The sequence below is a fragment of the Mastigoproctus giganteus genome, chromosome 13, assembly GCF_048544385.1.
Source record: "Mastigoproctus giganteus isolate SK-2022 chromosome 13, ASM4854438v1, whole genome shotgun sequence".
NCBI classification, from domain to species: domain Eukaryota; kingdom Metazoa; phylum Arthropoda; class Arachnida; order Uropygi; family Thelyphonidae; genus Mastigoproctus; species Mastigoproctus giganteus.
Window position 1 is genome coordinate 1,800,544 of NC_143587.1, and position 25,663 is coordinate 1,826,206.

Here is a 25,663-nt window from a genome sequence, read left to right on the forward strand (position 1 = left end):
AAAAGCTTCCAGATGATAATATACAACCGAATCAGCGATGAAAACCAAAGAACCTTCCACAGGAGTATCGGACTAGACGAGAAAGACGTAAACGGACCACCCGAGCAGAAGATGATCGAGGACTTGTGGGGATTCAACAGGAAGAAGTAACACACTCGATCAGGAAGTCCCACAAATGGCGAATCCCAAGAATAGATAACGTCCACAACTACTGGTACAAGAAGCTCACTTGCAAACACAAGCACCTTGCAGTTCACCCGAATGATAACGCATCCAGAGACATCAGGATTTCTTACACAAGGAATCACATATCTGAAGGCTAAACACAAAGATATAAGAACCCAGCGAAATGCAGGCCGATCAACTCTCTCCGAAAAATGTACAAGATCCTGACCAGCTGCATAATTAAGAAGAAATCAGACCACTTGGAGAGCCAGTACATCATGGTCGAACAGCAGAAAGGATGCAAGTAACTGAGCAAAAGATGTAAGGAGCAATTAACCATTGATGCCGCAGTTGTAAAACAAGCCTACAAGAAAGGCCACAATCTTACCCAAACGGCCTACATCCATTGCCACAAGTTCTTCGACTCCGTGCCTCATAGCTGGCTAATAGAGACGCTGAAAATCTACAAAGTCAATTCGACAGTGAAAAACTTACTAAAAGCAATCATAGCAAAATGGAGTATGATCATCAAGGTCGTGAGCATCCCAACCAGACCGATCACCATCGGGAGAGGAATCTTGCAGGGAGATGCCCTGAACCCACTGTGGTTCTGTCTAGCACTCAACCCACTACCCACCATGCTCAATAACAGCAAGTATGAATGTATAAGATGGAAAAACATGTACACCTTCTCCCACCTGATGTACATGGATGTCATCAAGCTCTTCGAGGCAACCGAGAAGCAACTCCAACAACTACTCCGGATCACCGAAGAATTCAGCAACGATATCAGGATGGAATTTAGTCTAGATAAATGCAAGACCCACGGACTGCATTAGGGAAATTGGTCGGCCAAAACTACCAGCTGCACACTAGTAAAGAGATTGGAGCCATGACAGGGGGAAAAGACCTACAGATACCTGAGGATGATGCAAGCTCAGCAGTTAGAGCACAAGGAAATCAAGGCCTGTCTGACTGATCAGGGACTCAGACATCTGTTCGAAGCAAAGCTGAATTGAGGAAAGCCAGTTAAAGCCATAAACGCCTATGCAGTCCCAGTGCTAATATACTCCTTCGGGATCATAGATTGGACTAACACCAAGTTGGAGGATATCACGAGAAAGAAAAGGACAATTATGACCGAGAACCGCTAACACAACCCGGTCAGCGATGGAGAGACTGACAATAGCTTGGAAAGATGGAGGAAGGGGGCTGATAGACTTCAACGAGCAACACAAGACAGCCATAGCTAAAGGATTACTTCCAGAAAAACACAGCAGCACTCTACCGGGCCATAAGGAAGATAGGCAAGCGGTATACCCCAGTTAACCTAAGCTTGGAGTCCCCTCCCAACCAGGAGGCACAAACGAAGCTAGAAAGATGGGCAAAGACGACGCTCCATGGTTGACGCAACAATGACCTCCATGAAGACCACAGAGATAAAATGGTTTCCAGTGCATGGCTCACGAGAGGAATACTCTTCCCCGAGATTGAAAGATTGATGCTCGCCATTCAAGACCACTTAAGCAACACCAGTAACCCCATGGAAGAGTAACCCCAAAATAACTTATACACTTGGTGGAGCTGAACTAAAGTCAGTAGCGGAAGAAAGGCGCCTGAGAGGTTACGACACTCTCAGACATGCAGTTCTCCGAGCAATGTTGACAAGTTGCAAGGAAAGTCCATGGTGTCTATCGATGATTTATCGACTAATCGCTAGTAGAGGTAAGGACGTGATAATCCCATTATATAAGGCTGTGTTAAACCACACTTGGAATACTGTGTTCAAGAATGCAGACCGCACCAAAAGAAAGACATTGTGCTTCTTGAAAGGGTGCAAAGACGGGTAACTCTTGGAATAAGTGCAAAAACTTCGAATAAGTTGGTTGCACAGCTTAGAAACTAGGCACCTTAGAGGAGACTTTATTGAGAGTGTTTAGGGCTCTGAGAGGCATAGATAAAATGAATGAGGACGAAATTTTCACGGTTATAAATGATTCTAGAACTAGGGGCCATAATTACGGGAGGGGTTGTTTAGACTGCATTGCAGGAAGTTTTATTTTAGCTAGTGAGTTATAAATTACTGGAATAAGTTATGGATGGTAAAGGCTGACAGTTTGGGAAAATTCAAAGGTCAGTTGGATACCTAAGTGAGGAGGAAAACGCATAGGTTGTCTATTTCTTTTCTTTTATTTTTTCTTTTATTTATTTATTTTATTTATTATTTTTTTTTTGCCTGTGCAGCATAAGCTATAGGCTTCCTTGCACCATGTGACTATACTAATACAAGAAGAACTATAGAAATTACATCGCCAAGGAGTGCGGAGTGTCAGATGACACATGTCGACGATACCATCTGGCCTTAGAAACGACCCAACACATCACCGCGGGATGCAAGGTGATCATCCAGACTGAGTACACTCATAGACAAGACCAGGTAGCCAGGATAATACATCAGAAGGTAGCAAGGAAATGTAAGTTGACCAAAGAAAGTGCATCGTACTACAATTATTATTATTAAAATCAGTTTATTTCCCAAGAAACCATGGGTCACCCCGGGACAAGCACTGTGCCTGAATATTTACAGACTAAGGTGCGAGGAACACATGTACCATATACAAGAGTACATTCGTGCTCGACCCGAGACATTTTCAGGATTAAATATACATTTGCATGAAGACAAAACAAAGTCTTTGCGAAATACAAATAAGCAAGTTAAAAAAAAAAAAGTACTAAACCCAGGCAGTACTAGAGACCTCCAACCCACAAGATGTACTGGGACCACGCCATAATAACGGATAGAACAATCCCACACAACAGACAGGACATAACCCTTGTGGACAAGAAAGAAAAGGCTACCTATCTGATTGACGTAGCGGGCCTAACACCAGCAATGTCCAGAAAACCCATGAGGAAAAAATCAGGAAGTAGACGAACCTAAGACAGGAGATCAAAGAGATGTGGCATATGCAACAAGAAGCGACCATCCCGATCATCGTGTCAACCACGGGTATGGTGTCAAAAACTCTACATAAGAGCCTAGCAGCAATAGGTCTCCCAGCGAACACCTACAAGGAACTCCAGAAAGTTGCAATCCTGAACACCTGTAGGATTGTCAAAGAGCTCCTGGACCAACAATAACATAAAGACATAACAACCACCCTGTGCATTTGGTACCAGTACCCAACATGAGGTGGAGCCCCCATCAGGAAGAAATAATAATAATAATAATAATAAGACCTACACTGATAAACTGCTTTTGTTTGATAAAGATAACCTGGGGTAACGTGTCGTTGACAAATATAATATTAGAAGAAAAGTATGATTTTGTACTGCTAAATACGTATTTTATCAATTTTTAATTTTAGTAATTTTAATTAATTTTTGTGTTTGAGTAATATGTATATATGAAGCGTTCTGCCTATTTTCGTTATTAAATACTATTTACAGTCTGTCACAAATTGAACGTTTTGCAGAATTCCATTAGTTAACACACGTTAAGGGGTCCAGTTTGCACAGTTATCCGTCGTAAATTGTACTAAAATAATGCACGGAGATAAAGAAACCCAGTGCGAATGAGCGCATGTGCGCCAAACAGACTGTCATGGTCCAGCGCACACAGACACATACGAGAGCTGTTTGGCAAGATATAAGGAAGGGCATGAACGTCTATCGAAATGTGATATCCGATTGCGCAGCAGCCACGACAAAGGAGAGGTATGCAGAAGGCTGCACGAATTCGACCTAGTGTCAGAAAGCTAGCGGATGACCAACAGCTGGCAATAATTGGCATTAACACACCTGGTCAGGAAGATGGACAACATGGCAACTCTCTTCCTAATATGCGCAGCTTGAAGATGGAATATCTCACGCTAAACTTAGTCTACGGATGAGACCACAGCGTGACCCGTTCAATTCACCGCAAAGAAGATGATGGTTTCAACCTTAAACACGCTCATTAACATCACGAGAACTCTTTGAGAGAGTGGTAAACTCTAGCCGTAATCATACCTGCCTCCATTAAATTCCAATGACATCCAGCCTCTGATACTCTTTTCAGATGCTACGACTGATATCAGTTTCAGGTATGCGCCAATTGAGCTGCGAACTGCGTAGATTTATTACGAAAATAAATCAATTAAATACACGAGAATGGCAGAAGGTTATAAAATTGTAGCAGGATACTTAATGATTTTGTAATAACTGAGAGCAAAGTAGAGGAGAAATTGTTGAAGTTAAACGTAAGAAAAGCACCTGGAGTGGATGGGAGCTATCCAGTTATATTAAAGGAGGCGGCAAAGGAAGTAAGCAAACCCTTAGCCATAATTATGAGAGCATCCTTGACTCAGGGGAGTTTCCCATGGACTGGAGGTGTGCAAATGTTTTCCCCAATTCACAAAGGGGGTTCGAAGGATGCACATATAATTATAGATCAGTTAGTTTAACTTTTGTTCTGAGGAAAATAATGGAGTTACTGGTTAAAGAGGAGATACAGGATCATCTAGACAAGACAGCAGCAATAATTCAGACACAGCATGGGTTTGTTAAGGCAAAGTCTTGTCTGACAAATTTGATAGGATATTATGATGTGGTTACAAAGGAACTGGATGCAAAAAATAATTTTGATATCATATACAGTACTTGGATTTCAGAAAAGCTTTTGACACTGTTGTGCATGGAAGACTACTGTACAGATTGGAGCAGAATGGTATTAAGGGTAAGTTGCTACAATGGATAAAAGGATGGTTAAGTGGGAGAAGACAGAGGTGGCTCTTCTTGGACTAATGTTATTAGTGGAGTCCCACAGGGTTCGGTGTTAGGTCCACTGTTTTGTATATTTATCAATGATATTGATGAAGGTATATCAGGCTTAATGTCGAAGTTTGCAGATGATACAAAGGTTGGCAGTGTTGTTAATGATAGTAATGGCAGTGTACTACTGCAACAGGATCTAGATAATTTGGGCAGATGGGCTAACAAGTGGCAACTGAAGTTTAACCTTGACAAATGCGAAGTGCTGCATATGGGTAGAAGTAACCCCAGAGAAACGTACCAACTGTGTGGTACTACACTTAAGGTGGTAGAAAATGAAAAAGACCTGGGAATAATTGTGCAGTCAGATATGAAGTTTTCTGAGCAATGCAGACAGGCTGCCAGGGCAGGTCATGGGGTTTTGTTAGTGATATATAGGAATTTTGCTAGCAGGGAAAAGGAGGTGATTATCCCTCTGTATAAGGCCTTGAATGGGTTGAGCACGCTGAATTCTGATGCGATCCTTCCACTTGTTCAGATTACGAACCTAAGGGGGCATAAATTCAAATTAAGAAAAGTCAGATGTAGAATAGATGTGCGGAAATTTGCCTTTAGCCAGCGGGTGGTTAATTGCTGGAACAAACTTCCATCTGTCGTTGTGGAAGTTGATAGGTTCAATAAATTTAAGGAGGAACTGGACAGGCATTTGGAGGGAATGGTGTGATTTTTTTTTTTTTTTTTTTTTGGCTGATGCTGCATAAGCTCATACACTTGCTTTCTTGCATCACATGCCACTGCTACTACTACTACTACTACTACGTGTATATATATCTGTGTGATTGGTTTCGAATCGAAGACACAGAAGGGGGCACACAGATGAAATTCTGACGATCACCTTCTGGACCATATGGAGAACAAAACACGGACGTAAAGAAACGAGAAAGCGTAACTGATGCAGTAAATGCGACAGAGGATTGTCAGAAAAGCTGAATTACCCCCACTGTCAGAGAATCAATAAAACTAAACTTCAACGACAAGCTGTGGATTATAAATCTGTAGGAAGATGACAAACCACGTCTTGAGAGCTTAGCTTTCTTTCTTATCTGTCCAGAAAAGATAAATGACAAAAGTTCACCCGCATGAAAGAAATGCGCGACTGTGTTGGGTCCCTCTTTGGGGTTTCGCATCGTAGAATTTATTCGTCTGTGTGCGAATTTATTTGTGCTAAAACTTGAGATATGATAAAGCTGCACAGGTCTCGCGTCGACACTGCAGGCCAGAGACCTGCGTAGCTTTCGTTTACTTACTGGTAATTTTGCAAATTGTTGTTCTCTACTCATTTACACCAAACGTTTTGTTCAAGGCGGGGATGAAAATCTTAGTTTTTCATGCGCAGAAATGAATAAAGCGTTGAAAGAATGAACAGGAGCTAACCTCCCACCTTAACCTTTCGATAGGGAAATTCTCACTCGAGGTCGACATTTTACATCTCCTTCGAACCTCGAGAAACTTCGAAAGGCGAGTTGGAAGCCACGTGCAGCAGCCAGTCGCCAGGAGAAGAACAAAAACAGCCGGAAGACAGAGTGACAGACAACGACACCCACGAGCAGGATCACGACGACTCTCTGGTTCCGGGAACACAATCTTTGGCAGAAGGCGAGGCGAGGGACGAGGTGGGAATTCGTGACGACATTGTGCACGAGGACAGGGACGTGGCAACAGACGGGGAGGAAGTGGAGAACGAATATGAAGTGGTGGAGCCCATCTACGAAGAACTGCCGGAGTTCCCTGAAACCACTCCCAAAACAAGCGGTAAGCTTAAGTTCACTTTCTGTCTATTACAATCCAACCCCTCCTTCTCGTCCTCCTTCTCCTCCTCTTCCCAACCCCGATTCCAAGTTGGTTTCCTTCATTTTTCCCTGCATTCATTCCTGCGCGGCGTAATGCGAGTTCTGTGTGGTGCAACGCTTATTTTGAGAAGGCATCCCAATGGACCGCACTTTTCCATTTCTCGTATATGAGAAGCCTGCGACCCTTTGTCATCGAGGGTTCTCATTTACGAGAGATGGAACTCAGCCCCTCGTATCCGTCTCAAATTAAGCTGCGCGCTGCTTTACGAAGTTGCGCTGTTTTCCTCAACGTACGTCCGACTTTCTTTGTTGCAGAACTTCCTTGCTTAGATTCTCCGGGGAAGTCTTTCTTCGAGGGTGCTTCCAAGACAGACATTCTGAGCTACCTGGAAGGCGCCAAAGAGAGGGGACTGGAGATCTTAGTCAGCGACGATGTCAGGGAAGACGAAGAAGAGGAAGACGCAGAGCAAAACGTAAGTGAAGAAGTATCTTTTCCGAAATTTCCACTCTGAAAGAAATTTAAAAAGAAAAAGAGGCGCGTGGTAATTGATTGCTTCTACCGAACTCTGAAAAACCCGTCAATGTGGCAACCCCGAAAAAGAAAGGTTGCCATATAATAAGGAAGGAAGGAGCACAGGGGTCCTTAAAAAGCTCGCTGTTATTGTACTCTGTTGAAAACTCACTGTTCTGAACATAGATCAAACATTTCTGTTCACAACTGCGAGTAGTGAACAAAGATCAAATTGCGAGTATTGAACCGTAGTAGTGACCTTCGATCTCTGTTCTAACACGCTCGCTTCAATGAGCTCAGAGCAGAAATCAAACCGCTAGCTAACCACCAATATCCAGTGTACGCAATTGTGTGTAATTATTAGATTTAAGCTGAACTTTTTACTACAACTGGCAGGAATCTACGAATGGCCAAAATATAACTATTCTGTTATATTTTGGCCATTCTTTTATATTTCATTTTACGTTAAATCCTCTAGCATTTAGCGTTTTCTGCCGTGAAGAGAATTTTTCTCTTACCAATGTATTACTATATTTATATTTGGTAGGAAAAATAAAGATTCTTTCTTAAATTTTCTCAAGTCGATATAAGACAGCCTCGAAACCACGGGAAACTTGACTTTTGGAACACGGTGAAAAGATACAAAACAGCGATCTGCAGAATCTGCAGGTGTTCCCTTCTAGGTACTGAAGATCGTACTTTTATCACCCCTCCACAGAAGACAGATTTCTTTTCCGGGCAAAAAAAAAACACAAACCAAACTATTATTTTTAGGCCACCTGAATAATTAAATTCATCTTCCGTGCTGTGTGTCTTATGTCTGTTAATTGCGTGTGTTCTATGGTCGATTTGTCTGTTTTGCTGGACGAAAACCCCCAGATTCTTGGGGGGGGAAACCTTGCCATCTACGCCTGAGACCGACTAACTCAGTCACGGAGTGAAAAAAGCCCATTAAAGTTCCTCGCGTCATCGACGGGATTCGAACCCGGGCCTTTTCCACCCGGTGTGGGGAGGACGGTGACGATACCACTGTGCTACACACGCAGACTTCTTTTCCAGGCAAGCTTACAACACAGCAGAGATCTGCATCGTGAAGGAGGACGTCCGTAACATTATTGAAATTAATTCTTTGTACTTTCCGGACTCGCCGATGAATTCTCTGCTGGACCTGCAAAAAGTTGTTTCTTGTGGGCATTGCGCAAATGGTTGGCATATGCTTGCTGATCTCCTAATAAAGATGTGCCACCAAATGCGTGAATTGTTAACGTAGGAAACAAGACTATAAACACTCTGTCATCAGATTTCATTTGTCTTCTGGAGAATTGTATGCCTCAATTTCTTTTCAAACAAGCTAATCATTACTATTCCTATCAATGACAATCGAAAAAGGGTTGAGAACTACTCTCCCATAAGTGCAATGAACTCTCTGGCAAAGATTTATGATACTAATTCACCAACATCTTGTAATCTATTTCTATCCATTGATCATGGATGCATATGGATTTTAGGCGAAAAGTCTGTGATTACAAACCTCGAGTCTCTTAGGAAATTTGTTATTGAAAAGGTCGACAGTGGCAGTCAAGTAAATGTTATTTATATGGACCTTGCCTTGGAGCCAAACTTGCACACTATGGAATACCTCATCCTACACTTGTGCATAATAATGAGCTACCTTAGAAACCGAAGAAATTGTGCAATCTTATAGATAATACTTCCAACTCCTTTTCGCCTCAGATTTGCGTCCTTAGTGACCTTATCAGTGCAAGTGGCATCAATGAAGTTCAGATCTTGATATTACACGGATGTTGTCAAAATTTTCAGGACTGAGAGCAATGTCGCTGATGCTAGCCGATTTCAGCAAGCAAGCAATGAATTCCATTGTTTTCTGGAAAACCAACAATGGGCTCACAGTAAATGCTGTTCTTTCTCATTTGCTGGTACTGAGAAGGCTCTTCATCTCCAAATGTGTGGTTGACAGCTCACGTAGGGCATAGTATTTAGGGTTAGGCGCCACCGGTGGTTTCCCACATCTGAGACGTACGTACTCTGTGATAATTGCAGAACTACTGCAAAAGGCAGAAAAAAGTGCATTATCTAGTTTATGCAGTATTGTGTTATGTTCTTTTGTCGTGTCTCTGGCTGCTTTGCCGCAGGGGCCCCTAGTGGGACCGTACGTTGCCCCCCACCACCACCACTGGGAAGTGAGCCAGGCTGCCCATAATACTCTGGCTGGGCTCTGCCAGGGTAGCTTGAGCTTTCTGGACGGACACCAAGTAAAAAAAAAGGGGGGGGGGGATAGAGTGGGGAAGACAGTACAAGCGGTGGAGTCAAAGTAGGCAAAAGGAGGAGGATGAGGAAAGAAGGCATCCTCCAGCGGAAAGAAGAGGTGGGAAGGGAGAAGAAGGAATCATCTCTGGTCTGGGAGCTCACCAGGGAAAGAAAGACAGCTTGCAGAACAAGAGAGGTCTGCAAAAGTGGGTAGGTACAATGGGAAGTGTGTGAGTTTTATTGCTTTCAGGTCAGTGCCGTGATTCGTACGAGGTAAAAAAAAAAAAAAAAGTAAAGTGCAGCCATTATCAACCCACTGCAGGATGGAAGCCTCCTCAACAATTCATGCTGAGGGAAATGGACCATAATCTGCCACGCTGGTCCAATGCGGGTTGGCAGATCGACCATATTCAGCAGTCAGGGGCTTGAACCCCGATCTACTCAAAGAGCGTGTGTTACTGCACTCCCGCTCCTGATCACTCGGCTACGGAGGCTGTCCAATTGGGTGTTCATTCAGTTCTGTTTGCGGCCGGTGATGAGGGAAGAGCAGGTACGAGGAGAGGCAGAGAGGTTTCAGGAACGTCTGGTGTGGATGTTTCATTTATAGGATCAGATGTGGAGAGATGATACGAGCACCTCTTCAAGACTGCAGAGACATACCTGCTAAAAGCTGGCGGCTCAGGTACTACCACGGTTTCAGAGGTCAGAGATCCTGAGGGATTTGCTTGGGAGTAACTGTAAATTTAATAACCATTTCAGAAATGTAGTTGGCCAAGTGAGGAAACATGTGGGATTTATTAAAAGACAAACATACATGTCCAAGATTCTACGATTCTCCATTTTATTCTTCAAGTTCCTAGTATTACCTGTCACTGAATTTGTCTCTCATCTTTGGAAACTACACACCACAGGATCTTCTACAAGTAGCTATGCAACAGTTTCAGTTTGGAGTTGCTGGAGTCGCTAAGCTTTACGAGACAACAAAATGGTTAAAGACAGAAATCAAGACAATACGTATAAAAATTAGGTAGATTGGCCGGGTTTGAAGTTTAACAGTGGTAAAAGCAAAGTACTACATATGGGAAATTAGGTGGTACCACACTCAAGGTTGTGGAGAAAGAAAGAGACTCAGAGGTAATTGCACGGTGCGACACGAAGTTCTATCAGCAGTACAGACAGATTACTCAAACAGTTAGTGGGTTCTATCAATGATATAACTTTGCCAGTCACGGAGTTGATTGTCCCACTGTGTAAGACAATGTTTAGGCCGCACCTCGAGTGCAGAGTAAAGTAATCAGATTACTGATTGAAATTAAACGATACTTTTATCATGAAAGCCACCGGTTCTGCAAATTGCTGATTCTGAAATTTGCATGCGATGAGATTGATTGAAGCATTTCAGGCTTTGGATTGATTAAAGTAAATGTTAATGGCATCTTGAATCTTTCAAGGAAACACATGCTGTTTGCTACACTGGCCAAAAATGATAATAAATAAAATGAAATAACTGAATAATGAAATGCATAATAAAATTGTTAATAAAATAAATATATAAAAAATAAACAACTTATGTGTTACCTCACGTACCTCTCCAGCAACTTATTTCAGTAATTAACAAAAGAGTACTACTTAAAGAAAGCTTGTTGCAATCCTGTCTAAATAGCTTAACTGTAATTTGAATTTTGAAATGAATTCAGCAGTTTGTTGAAATAATTTCAAACACGTACATATATATTGACGATGATGCACGAATGCATTGTAAATAATATTAAATCAAAACATAAATTAAATTTAAGGACATAAAATAAAATATAAGATAACTATAAGAAAATTATTCTTATCTCATAACTATAAAGATAAGAATAATTTTCCAATTTTCCCACCGCCCCCTACCTCTGCCAAGTATTGGCGGAACTTGGGACACGATGCAACGGAAAAGTTTTATTTGATTATGGCTACAATTCTATTCATAGTTTTTGTTGGATTTATTTTTTTTCCTCGGAAATATGTTTTATGATAAAGCTCCTGGCGCCCATATATTTAACTCTGTTCACATCCCCCTGGGGTACTCCAAAAAAAGGTGAGACACAGTGAAACGTAATCTTGTCATCAAAATACTGCAGTTCTCTTAACAGATGTCTAAGCTATAAAGTGAAGATTTCGGTACCTTCAAATATAAATTCCAATCTTTTCCATCATGTAGTATGATTGATGTCTTTTGAGGTTATGATGGACATCGTGCCGAGATCCAATCTTCTTTACATTTCAAGGGTACAGCTCTAAAATGGTGTTCGCAGGCGGTCGTAGGTAGTCCACCGGACAGAACATATTGGTAACTCTCTAAGAGGCATCCAGATCAGCTAGTGTATAACTCGCTGCCAGATAGTGGCCGAAGGGAGTCGAAGTAGTGTGTATGCGTGGGGGGGGGGAGCATTGACGAGGCCACGTTATGGCAAGGAGCTGGGTTTGTTCTTTCCTTGTGTACACCATATCCAAAAATTTCATTACTTCATACAACAAGTTCTCCCCACTTTTTCTTATTATTGAATATATCACAAATAGTCAAACTAATAGAACTCATTTCCTCGTTCATTTCACATATATACGTGGTCTCAATTCCAATCTCAGTGGTGTCCTTTTCCATTTACAGTCTGCCAAGCCCACTTACCTTTTCTAACAGAATCCCAATTACCGATTGGTTGCACCGCTGCTCATTTCAATTGTCCGAATTATTCGCTGTACGATTCCTTTCGCTTCAAAGGTGGTAGAGTTTTGCATATGTCCGCTCTGAAGTTTCCTGTCACAGACTTGGTAATTTGGAATCTCCTCTTTTCGATCTTCTCTGATTTAGAAACTCTCTGCCTCATCTGTCAATCCATCTCTATCTCTATAGAGATGGATTGACAGATGAGTTCTCCCAACTCCACTAATCACTTGGAACTCTTTGAACTTCTTTTCTCTGAAACTCGACTTAATTTCTCCAGGCCAATTTTTCTAAGTGGAGAGAAAGGTTACAGTGTTTAATGTTAACAATTTCAGCTAGCTTCAGTTTTGTGATCACACGGGCCTAGCTGATCGAAATGCTGAGGAATTTGCAATTATTAATTACGACCGACAAATTTTCGTTTACCTACAGAATACAGACAATCCTAACCACACAACCAACACGCTTGATCTTTTCTCAAGAGCAACCCATCAAATTACACGATCGTGGTGAGTGGCCCTCTAGACGATGGTCTCTTCTCTAATGGAAAACTGCCAAGACGACGCAGTTCCCCAATGGAGAAGCCTCCATCCATTGGAGAAGAGACCACTGCCAAGTTCAATGGTCTTTTCTCTAATGGAGAAGAAACCACTGAACTTGGCAGTGGTCTCTTCTCCAATGGAGGTTTTCTCTCGTGACTTATCTTATTGTTTTGGAATTACAAGGATGCGAAATGGGATGACCTATGCGATTTTTATTCTTCTTCTCCGCGATTATAATATTGCTCAGATCACATCAGTGAAATTATTCTTGTTGGAATGAAATCCTTTATTCCGCCCTCCACATTAAAACCTCGTCATTTATCTATACCTTGGCTTTCCAATAAATGTTTTAAGGCTGTTCAAGATAAGAATGTTGTATATCGCATTAGGCATCCAATTTTCTAGGTTCATTTTCTACGTACACCAAAGCTCATAACTTAGGCCTGACGTAGCCGAGTGGTCATTAGAAAGAGTGCATAGCACGCGTTCCTTGAGTGACCGGGGTTCGAGCCCGTGACTACTAAATACGATAAATATTTGTATTGACGATTTATTGTAAACTCTACTGACTTGGTTGTCGTGCCGGAGTATAAACAGAAAATTTATTTATAACTATTGTAAAGCAGTTATTAATCAGTCCAAACTTGCTTCTTGTCGGTAGTCGAACACATTCTGGTGTCTTGCTAAAGCTACTTGGCCGCGCGTTTTGCCCGTTCTTTACTCCAACCTCTGTTAAAACCTAATGGTTCATTGCCTCCTCAGCCAAAGATAAAGCCGCCTTACTAGCATCCTACTTTGCTCCTAATACGTGTATTGACCATCTTCGCAAATTATTGCTACCAGTCCCAGCAGAACACTCTACTCACTGCTTCTAACAGAGAAGACTTTTGAACAATCTTTCATGTCTTCCGTCCACGAAAAGTGAGTCCCATTTTAATTAAAGACTTTCCCACGTGATTTAATTTTAGTTCTTGATTGGTAATCCAGGAGAAGTGGTACTTCTCCTGGATTACCAATCAAGTAATACAATTTAATAACGTGGAAAAGTTTCATTTTTCAAATAAATAATTCGTACTTAAGAAAACCATGTAATGTCTTCCTTCAATTAGCACATTACACGCCACTTCCTGATATTCAGGCTACGTCAGTATTTGACGGGTTTATCCACGCTTCGAATTCATGAATTATATTTACCATGCCTTTGGCGTCGATGGATAAGCAGACACACGTTTGTTGCTCTACATTCTTCTAACATAGCCCATATCATTTACTGCAACAACAGAATTCTTTTATCTTTCGGTCTGAACTATAATTAGTTTTATAACCCCCTTCCCTCTATTTCTCTCTGGGGACAAAGTGTATTACCTAGTAACTCTGTTTCGTTAATTAGCTGTTAAGAAGTAGCGAAAGTCAGGAAGATTTGTGTGATTTAATAGCTTTTGTGGAATAATTTTTTTAAAAATTTCTTTACAGAAAAGAATAAACGCACACAACAACGAAAGTGAAGGCATCCATTGCGCAGACACGAATGATATCACCGAAAGCACCGTGAGAATCCAGGATCCCGCGTCCATTTCGGAACCAACAAAGGTAAGTCGGGGGAGAATATCTGATGGGTACGTCGGCCGCGATATTTATACGCACCTTTTTAAGGGTGCCGTTTATATCGTCGCAAGCAGCACGTGCTTTTGATGGAATGCGATTCCTTCTTTCTCGTTGCAGTCCTGTCGCTCGACTTCGGCGGAAGTGGAAAGAAACGACAGCGGGGTTGGAGCAGAGACGAGCAAACCACTTCGACTTCGCCGGCTTCTTCCTTCGGACAGCGAAGAACAGGTGTGCGCCGACTGCGATCAGCAGATGGACCCCTTAGACGACGATGCGTCCGGCCTCTTGTTCAGCCCTCTGGTGTGTAAGAAGTGCGATAAGAAGCGATGTGAGAGGAAGGAGATCATCACTGAGTTTGTGGACACCGAGCTGAAGTACGGACGGGACCTGCGGATCATAAGGGAGGTGAGTGAAGCCTTTCAGACAGATTGCCCCTGAAAAGGATTCGTGGAGGAACTCGCGAGGGAATTTCTTTTAATCCTTATGTACGGAAGGAAAAGTGGCAAACACACGTGTAAGAATTAAGAGCCAAGATGCACGGTCCCGAACATTATGGTATTGCTTCATTCACCGTGCACTCGTGATTGAAAAATTGACAAAAGAATTCAAGGGAAGAAGGCGGTCCAGTTATTATTATTACTTCGGTTCTCCAGATTGCATTTAAAATGAACACCAGCTGTGCTCGTAGTTAAGACCATTAAACTACGCAAGACGATAAAATGCCTTTGTACAGGGGAATCCTTTGGCTTACGCCGCAGTTAGGTTCCTGGAGATACTGGCGTACATCGAATCGGCGTAAATGAAACGCGAATTATAATGTATTTTAATGGGATGCATTCCAGGCATCCAAAAATTGAGACTTTCTCTTTCATAAAATCGTACAAAAATTTTACTATTTAAGTTAACATAAACATTACATGCATTTAAATCGCATTTATTCCGTAATAAAATATAAATAAGTAGACATTACTGACGAGAGGAAGGCGGTGGTTATGGATCGTCAGGGTCAACTGGATCATCTTCTGCCATCTTTGATGTCTTTTTAAAATAAGAAAGGAGGACTGTTTACATCGCTTGACGCCTCCTATCCTACAGAACATGGTAGTAAGGCAACGCTGCATCGATTTCTCTTCTGATAGAACACTCCGTTCCCATCAGGCTCAATATCGGATAACCTCTGCAGGTATCAATCCACGCCAGAATTTCCTGCAAGTAAAATGGGTTTTTAGAGACCGTAAAATGGGCTCTTCTTGTTCTTGTTGCTGCTGTTGCTGGGTCAACGTGTGTAGCCACATCTTCCAATTCCTCATTTGTAAGAGGCTGAGAACAGCTCTTCAACAACTCGGTCACATCATCAGGTTTTCAAAGTTGTCAAGCCCTACCTCTGACAAGGAGGTAGGGCTTGACAATGTTGGTTACCTCCTGAAATTGCGGTGGTTTCATTTGCAATCCTCAAATCCCCTGAAATCACGTAATACACCCCCAGGCCACACTTTTCACCACATTCCATTCATACAAGTTAATGTGACCTCTTTCCAAGCAGCGTCGATGTTATTGATTCCCTTCAGGATAATGTAGGACCTCCAAATATTCTTTGATAGAATTCAAAAATAAAGAATAAAAAAAATCAAATTTAATCGCAACTCGCGCATTTTCAATTACAAATCTGACAAATGTGCGTCGATGATTACGTGCATCTAAACTGTCGTTTGCTCGTAGGGTGTCGAAGGGTGAGTGGATGATCTTTCAAAACTGGGATTTGCCCACAGCCAAGAGCATGCAAGTGCCTGAACACAGCCGCTCTCCATGACTGCTCGCATGCGCAGTACCGATTCGCACAAGCTAGTAGTTTCTGCAATTATCATTAGAATTTGTGACACAGTGTAAGGCGGCTGCAGGCTTTTGCTGCCGATAAATAAATAAATACATAACATAAATAAAAATAATCGATATAAAATATTAAAAATAAATAAATTTAAAAAAAATAAAGAGAAAATAAACAACCGACGTTTTTCCCTCCTCTATCCAGCTGACGTTTCAACTTCCCTCAAGCTGTCAGACTCAACCTTTCACGGAGGTAACTTATTCCAGTAATGAACAACTCAATGGCAAAAGAAAACTTCCTACAATCCATTCTAAACCTTTTCCCCTATTTTGAATCTGGAATCACATATAACGTGTGAAATTTTCAACATAATTTATATTGAAAATTTCACCTTCATTCATTTTATTTTTAGAGGTTTACAGACTTCAGTTAGGTCCCCCTCAGGGGTTCCCACGCTCTCTAATAATAATTGCGACTGTTATTATCAAAATCAATTTATCAAAGATCCTCCTACCGCAAACGCTGCGCAGAGGTTAAAACTCAATAAATAAATAAAATAAATATCAACTTAAAGGGTCTATCCCCATACTGTGACCCTTTACAGGGTTCCCGTCTCCTTTGGAATCTTTCAAGAAGCTCGATGTCGGGTTTTTTTTTTTTTTTTTTTGTAAAAGTTATTATGGGGGTTGCTTCTCCCCAGGTGCACTTGAATTGGCAAGTTTAAAACCTTGTAGATTGTTGCGTTATATATAACACAATTTTATAGCAGCGTTATATATAACGCTGCTATTTCCTGATCATCGACGAAGCCTGTCGAAATCCCGTTGATTGCCACTGATCGTCAATTAACCACTCTCCAAATCATCATTTCTTTTGATATCACGCCCTCTTTCCCTTCGTCGATGTCATGTACGAAAATAAAACACATAGTGGTCCCAGAACAGATGCTTGGGGGACCCACTTCTATCAATCCGAAGAATGACCATTAATCGCAACCTAGAAGGATCGTAGGGTGGCTGCCCTGCAGTCACCCTATGATCCATCTTAGAATCTTAGCCGTGATCTCAGTTTGTTACAGCTTATACAGTTATAGCCTCTCGCGAGGGACTGAGTCAAATGCTTTGGTAAAATCCAAATAAACAATTGGAAATTATTTTCTAAATAAACCAGGTTAGCCGATCATCATTTTTCCCTTAACCGTGTCGTGTATTCGTCAGAATTCTATCTAAATGACCCTGTGTTGAACTTTTGATTCTTCCACGATTTTTCCTACCACAAAATCCAGACTAATCGGTCTGTAGTTACCCGCTTCACCCTTAGAATGGACTTTGCGCATTGGTTTTACACTGGCAGTTCTTCCCTTTGAGACCAGCCCCTTTGACAGTAAGAGTCGAACAACAATTAATTAAAAATTATTATTTTATTTGCAGGAGTTCTATCGGCCGATGGAAATCGCCAGCCTCCTAAGCAAGGAGCATTTAAACAGCATATTCCTCAACCTCGAAGAACTGATCAACGTGAACGCAAAGTTTTCGGAGAAACTGCAAGACGCCCTCGACATCGCAGCCGAACAAGGCGATGAGGTTAGTGAACACCCCTTTGGGTGTTCTAAAAGTGCGCGTGTCATGCGAAGTAGTACGTAAAGTAATAAAGTACAAAAAGTGATAAACTGAATAAATAATAACGAAATAATACTTTTTTTTTTTTCAGTATTGCAAAAATGCATGTTAAAGTTTGATGCGGCGCTACCGGGAAAGAATTCCTGCCGAACAGTCGGTTCGAACTCGATTGCTTCGAACTTCGTACTTAACTTCTACTTATCGCGAGTAGTACGTCCAGCTCACCAAGATTTTAAACGATAAGAAAAGTAACTATGCCATTTTTGGAAAAGTTCTTGTTTCCTTCCTGACAAACGTGAAATTAAATTTTATTTTCAAAAAGGAAATTCAACAGCGTGTAGGGGGAGTTATTGGAGATCTTGCTTCGGTGTGTCATCTCGAGAAAACAAAGACAATTAAGTGCAGCTCCTCTAGAGAATGCGTGTGCGTGCAGTCTAATCCAAGCCACGCTGAAAGGACACCAGTTCCTCTTCATTCAGATCGAGAGAGAAGAATAAAATTCTGAAAGACATTTTATGATTTTCTCGGCTAAAAAAAATCACTGAAACCAATGAACTATTACAATAAAAATAACGAAAGCTGTTCGCTGATGATCAGGTTCTCAGAGGCACCGAGAGATTTTATAAAATTCTCATATAAGGATAACCTAAGAGCAACCTCGCCAACCATGTGTAATATGTCTGTAAATGGCATGTGTTCTCTGGTCGGTTTGCCTGTTTAGCTGGATGAAAAATCGGAGTTTCTGGGGGTGGGGTGAACTTACTGTAGTAGTAATGGCAAATGATGCAAGAAAGCAATCTTATATATGTAGCAAAAGGCAAAAAAGAAACACGGTTCACCCATCCGTACCCTCCAAGAATTTGTCTACTTCTCCCTTGAATTTATTCAACCCATCCACTTCCACAACAACAAAGGAAACCTGTTCCAACAATTAATCACACTGGCTGATGGCAAACTTCCGCACATGTGTCCCTCAACCATTCTTCCTCAACTTGAATTATGATCCATCTTAGAATCTTACCCGTGATCTCAGTTTGTTACAGCTTATACAATTAGCCTCTCACGAGGGACCGAGTTAAATGCTTTGGTAAAATCCAAATGAACAATTCAAAATTATTTCCTAAATAAACCAGGTTAGCTGAACATCATTTTCCCTTAACAAAACCTCATGTGTGTAGTCTCAGCAAGTGAAAGAATACCATTAATATTCAGCTTATTCAATCCATTCAAGGCTTTAAACCTCAATCAGGCACATACGGAGATCTTTCCGTAGGTGCCTGACCTCGAGAAGTTGCAACTGCAGAACTGAAGCCTTTCTAGGTAAGAACACCCTTTTGTTCCCTTCCGGTTTCACTTCCCTGAACCCGTTCCAGCAGAGCTACATCCTTCCTAAAGTGACGCCTCTAGACCTGTCAACTCGTGCTGAACTGACCCGTGAACCAGAATATATTCGCATCAGTCGCACAAGTATAAACTGCAGTTGGAGCAGATATACAGTGTGAGACAGCTCAGGGGAACCTTCGTTTGAAGTATTTAAATTGGTTATTACACCACAACGATGTTCAAGGGAAACACTGACCAAAATTGCATTTCTGCAACATCCCTGCAGCTACGCACTACGCTCATTATTGTCGGATTTTATTTCCAAATCTAAAAGAGAGAGAGGAAATCATCCATAGATTTCGGGCACTCATCAACGTTTGTCAGGCTCTCAGAGACGTAGCTAGGTTTAAGGTGCCCTTGGAAAATTCGTGGCTACGCGCCTTATTTCGATAATTATTGGTGAAATCATAATAAATAATAACGACAGTCGGGCCTCTGTTTAACAAACTTCTTTATAGCGAATGTTTCTATTTAGAGATAAATGTTTTCTTTTTACCGATTTTTTTTAGACTTCGCTAAATAGAATTTTATTCTGTGCCGAATTTTTTTATTTCTTCGTTTTATGGAAACGAAAATTTTCCATATAACGACTGCATTACGAGACTTAACAGGGTACACATCGTTCGCACCCATGGCCTTCAAGCAAGCAATAATGTGTTGTTACGCCCGAATGAAAAGATAAAGAGATTACCATCTGCAACTCAGTGGGACCCCTAAAACCTATCCGACTACCTGTCCCACATACCGAGAAGTCGAGCTGGTCAACTACTTTCTGAGGCGCCTCCGTAGCCAGGTGGGCAGGAGCAGCAGTGCGTAGCACACGCTTCTTGATTAGACCGGGGTTCGAGCCCGTGACCACCAAATACGAAGGGTGCGGAATGGTCAGGGAATGCCTACCGCATATTCCCGGAGCAATATGGCCTTAGTTGCTAATGCTCCTAAAAACCAAATAACAAACAAACAAACAACAACAATCAACTACTTTCTGTGTATCCATAGCCAGTGGGCAGACCAAGGTGTATTAAACATTCGGACATTAGGCTCTGGTCAACCTTCTATTGTAAGCATCCTGTTAGAGATTTAGAAGAGAGTGGTTTCCCTTTATCCCGACAAGCGGTCATCTGTTGTTTCGTGGAAGTGAAACGGCACCGTTTCAAAGTTATTGGCCTACCATAGAGCACAATATGAGATACAGAGGAAATGATGGCTCCCATACTACTATCGTAGTTTTTTCTTAAGAGTTATCTATGGTGTATCCACACCGATTTTATGTAGATATAAAACTCTTACTCTTAACATATTATGCCTCGTTGCATTTAGTTATTTTTAAAATTATTTCACTTTGTACTTTTAGTATTAGTAACGGCCGCATGGTGCAAGAAAGCCTATGGCTTATGCTGCACCAGCCAAAAAAAAAATAAATAATAATAAAATAAAATAAAATAAAATAAAAAATAAATAAATAAAAAAATTAAATAAATAACTAAATAATAATAATTAATAAAAAAATTAAAAAAAAGGAAATTAAACCTATTATCCTATGTGCTTCCCTCACCCGAAGGTACTATCCAGATGACCTCTGAATTTCCCCAAACTGTCGGCCTCTACCACCCATGTTACCCCCCGGAAGTTTTAAGTTACCCCCCGTAACTTGAATTTATGTCCCCTAGTTCTAGCATCATTTATAATCTTGAAAATTTCGTCCTCATTCATTTTACTGATGCCTCTCACAGCCTTAAACACCTCAATCAAATCTCCTCTAAGGTGTCTAGTTTCCAAACTCTGCAACCCACATATTCGAAGTCTTTCTTCATAAGGACGCCCTTTTGCCGATCTCACCAGACGAGTTACCCTTTTTTGCACCCTTTCAAGAAGCTCCATGTCTTTCTTTAGGTGCGGTCTCCATACTTGAACACAGTATTCTAAGTGTGGTCTAACATAAGCCTTATATAATGGGATTATCACATCCCTATCTCTACTTGCAAAAGTTCGATAGGACACCATGGGCCTTCCTTGCAACCTGTTTACAATGCTCAGAGAATTTCATGTCTGACCGTATCGTAACACCCAAGTCCCTTTCCTCCAGTACTGGGTTTAGTTGAACTCCACCAAGTGAATAAGTTGTTTTGGGATTACTGTTTCCCAGGTGTAATACCTTACACTTTGTTGAATTAAGGCATAGCTGCCATTTTTCTGACCATTCTTGAAGTCTATCTAGGTCTCTCTGAAGAAGCTCAGCTTGACAGTGATCATTAACTACTCTACCAATTTTAACATCATCTGCAAATTTAGACATCACGCCCTCAATCCCTTCATCAATGTCGTTTATGAAAATTAAAAACAAAAGTGGTCCTAATACTGATCCTTGGGGAACCCCACTTCTTACATCAACCCAATCTGAGGAATAGCCATTTATCACAACCCTCTGCCTCCTGCCCTGAAGCCATCCTTCTATCCATCTAAGGATTTTTCCAGTGATTCCAACCTGTTCCAGCTTATAAAGCAGGTTGTTGCTAACTTATAAAGTTAGCAACAACCTTTATAGTTGCAGCTTATAAAGCTTTTGTTGCTAACAAATTAATAAATTCATTCTGAATTTCTGGAGATAAATAATTAGTGTGGTGTTTTAATATGCAGTTCCAGAGCATTTTTCATACCAATGTCAAATTGACTGACAAATTCTATCTAGTAGTAGTAGTGGCATGTGATGCAAGAAAGCAAGTGTATGAGCTTATGCAGCATCAGCCAAAAAAAAAAAAAAAAAAAAAATCACACCATTCCCTCCAAATGCCTGTCCAGTTCCTCCTTAAATTTATTCAACCTATCAACTTCCACAACGACAGATGGAAGTTTGTTCCAGCAATTAACCACCCGCTGGCTAAAGGCAAATTTCCGCACATCTATTCTACATCTGTCTTTTCTTAATTTGAATTTATGCCCCCTTAGGTTCATAATCTGAACAAGTGGAAGAATCCCATCAGAATTCAGCGTGCTTAACCCATTCAAGGCCTTATACAGCTCAATCAGATCACCGCGCAGGTGCCTTGTCTCCAGCCACTGAAATTTGTAGAACTTAAGCCTCTCTTGGTAAGAGGATCCCTTCATTCTCCCTCACCAATCTTGTTGCCCTTCTCTGTACACGCTCAAGTAAATCTACATCCTTCCTAAAATGAGGCCTCCAGACCTGTACGCAGTACTCAAGGCGTTGCCTGACCATTGCCTTATACAGAGGGATAATCACCTCCTTCTCCCTGCTAGCAAAATTTCTATATATCATTGACAAAACCCCATGACCTGCCCTGGCAGCCTGTCTGCATTGCTCAGAAAACTTCATATCTGACTGCACAATTACTCCCAGGTCTTTTTCATTTTCTACCACCTTAAGTGTAGTACCACACAGTTGGTACTGCACTTAACGTACATTTTTAAAAATACGCCACAATTTTTTTTCTTCCGTATCGATAATTACTAGCACGTCCACGAAATGCTAAATTAATTTCAGCATAGACCAATATTATTTTCAATATATGACGCCATTTCGAAATTTCGCTTCTTGTGCAGCGTCGTCAAAATGTCCACCTTTTTGAAGACCCTTTTCTAATCATTTCCATTTTGTGAAATTTTTTATGTGTCGTAATGAATTCTCATGAAAAAGAACGTTTGGATTTAGATGTTTCCAATCCTTAAATCCATCTGAGCTGAAAATGGAACATTATTTGTGCCAGATACAAATAAGAGCCACGGAAAACAATATATTGCATCTTTGTTTTTGCAATAAAATAACCATTTCCCCTCTTTTATTTTTCAACACCTTCATTTTTGTATTTCAACGAATTATTGAAACATCTGCCATTAGTGACAGGTTACGTATTTAAGACTATATGTTCGGGACCGTGTTGTACCATAAAAGATCTGTTTTTGTGGGCATTAAAGTTCCATGTGGTCGGATCATTAAAATTCAGACTTACACGTTCCGTGTTAATATTATTGCTACCATCATTTCCTTCTGCCAACAGTTTCTTTCTAATTCTTTTAAAATAACTTCAACTGTTTGAGCTTTTCTTGAACTTCCGTTTCAGTGGCATCATCATTTATTTCATCTTCATTCGAATCGTGTTCGTTTTCTTCGTCACTTTCAGGTTTGGAGTGGCTTATTGTAAGCCAGTTTTGTAAACTAGCCGAATGTTTTTTTCTAATTTCCTCTTTATGCAGTCTTTCCACTTTTTTTCTTTGGTGGCTGTCTAAAATTAATTTGGCTTTTATTGTTTTATTTAAATTATAAATCACAATATTCACGATTACCTGTTTATATAGCGATCACAAAAACACTATAACTTATTCAGTTTGTACACAATGCGTGAATTGCGAATTACTATGCATTCGAGCATGCGCTGATGAAGCAATCGCCTGATTGGTCCATTTCAAAGTTACATTCTGGACAGCAAATAGATCTATGATGCTATGCAGTATGTACTCAGATGTAAAGATGCATGCAGGCTTGAATCACCGTGTGAAAATTAATTTTCACCCTCCCTCTGCTGTCATCTTGATCCGAAATCATCGAGGGGCGCCATTTCGTCAGCTAACCTCGGGTGTCGAAATAGCTTGACACTGTATTGATGTAGTCTGTCAGTGGTGCCCTTCTCCTGTCGGCGCCCTTGGCACCTGCCCTAATGCCAAGGCGTTCCTACGCCACTGCAGGCGCTGCTTAAACCTCACAATGTCGAAAATAGTTTGGTGGGAAAATGAACGGACTCACGAGGAAGGTATTTCACACAACAGAAGTCGCTTCGTCAGGACAGTGAAATAACGTATTTCACTCGATGAAAGTCACTTTTTTTTAGGAAACATTGGATTAGGGCGATTAATATTAGAGCGATAAAAAGGGTATTGTGTCAACATTTCCTTTCCCTTCCCTCGTAATAATTGTCATTAAGGTAGGAAAGGGCAGCACAATTCAATCCCAGTATGTTTTCATGAGGCTGCACAAACCAGTTCTGCAGTTACCTCGTTAGTGAAGTGGTTGCGCGTGTGGTATTCGTGGCGAAAGTTTTTAATCACACCTTCCCGTTTCCCCCAACCGTCTACGTATCGTCAGCAACAGTCCACTTTTCTTTGCAGCAGGCCCCTTACGTGGAACGAGCCGTACTCCACTTTTCTTTGCATAAACCAGTGGCTGGAAGATGAATTTCTGGATTGCCACAAAGTGGCATTTGCAGATGATTTGGTTATATGTGTACAAAGAAACTCCAGGTTGGCAATAGAAAACCGAATGAATATTGTAGTTGATAGTTTGATTGACTGAACAAATAATGAGAAACTTGCTGTGTCATCAACTAAGATTGTTATGAGGAGTAAATTGGATTATGGTAGACCCCCCCAAATTAATCATTAATGATAGGCAAATACCGTTAGGGCCTCAGGTTAAATACCTAGGTATTATCATAGATTATAAGATGTTGTTTACCCCTCATCTAGATAATGTGAGAAATAAAATTTAAAAAAAATTACGTACGTTTAAGAAAGATTGAATGGGGGACTCGGAAAAAGAGTTTTAAGTTTATACTATAAAGCAATATTTGTACCTGTTGTGACATACGCAGCCCCAGTATGGTACCACAGAATTATAAATGTAAAATTTAAGCAAAAATCATTATCGATTCAACGAATCATGCTCTTGACAATGGTCAGAGCATGCAGTACGGTATCCACAAATGAACTGCAAGTTCTGGCAGGGACATTGCCCTTAGACTTAGCAGTTTTGAATAGAGCTTTCGGTTACTTTATAAGGAAGGGGAAACAAATCTCGCGTGTAGATATAACTAATGATTTGTCCACTGATGTTAAACAAGAAAGAAGGAAGATACTTAAGAGGATGTTGGAAATATGGCAACAAAGATGGGATAATAGTGACACTGGGGCTGTCATCAAGTTATTTATCTCAGAGATTAGTTTTAATTATGATAATAAGTTGAATAGATGGTTTTATCCTCATTTATAATTACTGGACACGGGTCTTTAAGATATAAGTTATACAATCTAGGAATAGAATTTCACCCTTTTTGTGATTGTGACAGGCTCGAGAGTTGGGACCACATTCCCTATGATTGTCCCATCTATGAAGAATATAGACATACATTGAGAGAAAAATATGATATCTTTGATAGAGGGTATGAAAGATTATTTATTGGAAGTATGGAAATTTTTTTAATTTTCCAAGAATTCTGTGGGTTAGTTTTCCGAAAGAGGAAACGTTTGGCAACTTTAATTGGCACGGTATACATAATTACTATATATTTATTTATTATTGTTATTATATTTTTTAAATTTGTTTTTATTTTTTGTTTTGTTTAGTTATATTTCGTATTATTTATTTTATATTATGTTGATTAACTTGTTTTGTTCTCCCTCCCTGTCTGTTGTGTCGGACAGGAGGGGG

General features: G+C 40.7%; 1 protein-coding gene across 2 annotated transcripts in view; it reads left to right on the forward strand.

The window, feature by feature from the left end:
• The window catches only part of LOC150075716 (uncharacterized), a 506,024-nt gene that overhangs the window by 384,870 nt on the left and 95,491 nt on the right, over window positions 1-25,663 (forward strand). For both annotated transcript variants that reach the window (XM_090387689.1, XM_090387690.1), the window contains exons 4-8: window positions 6,375-6,729; window positions 7,083-7,240; window positions 14,266-14,382; window positions 14,515-14,802; window positions 17,653-17,805. In XM_090387689.1, the coding sequence (XP_090243815.1) occupies window positions 6,375-6,729; window positions 7,083-7,240; window positions 14,266-14,382; window positions 14,515-14,802; window positions 17,653-17,805 (1,071 nt within the window). The remainder of the gene's footprint in view (window positions 1-6,374; window positions 6,730-7,082; window positions 7,241-14,265; window positions 14,383-14,514; window positions 14,803-17,652; window positions 17,806-25,663) is intronic.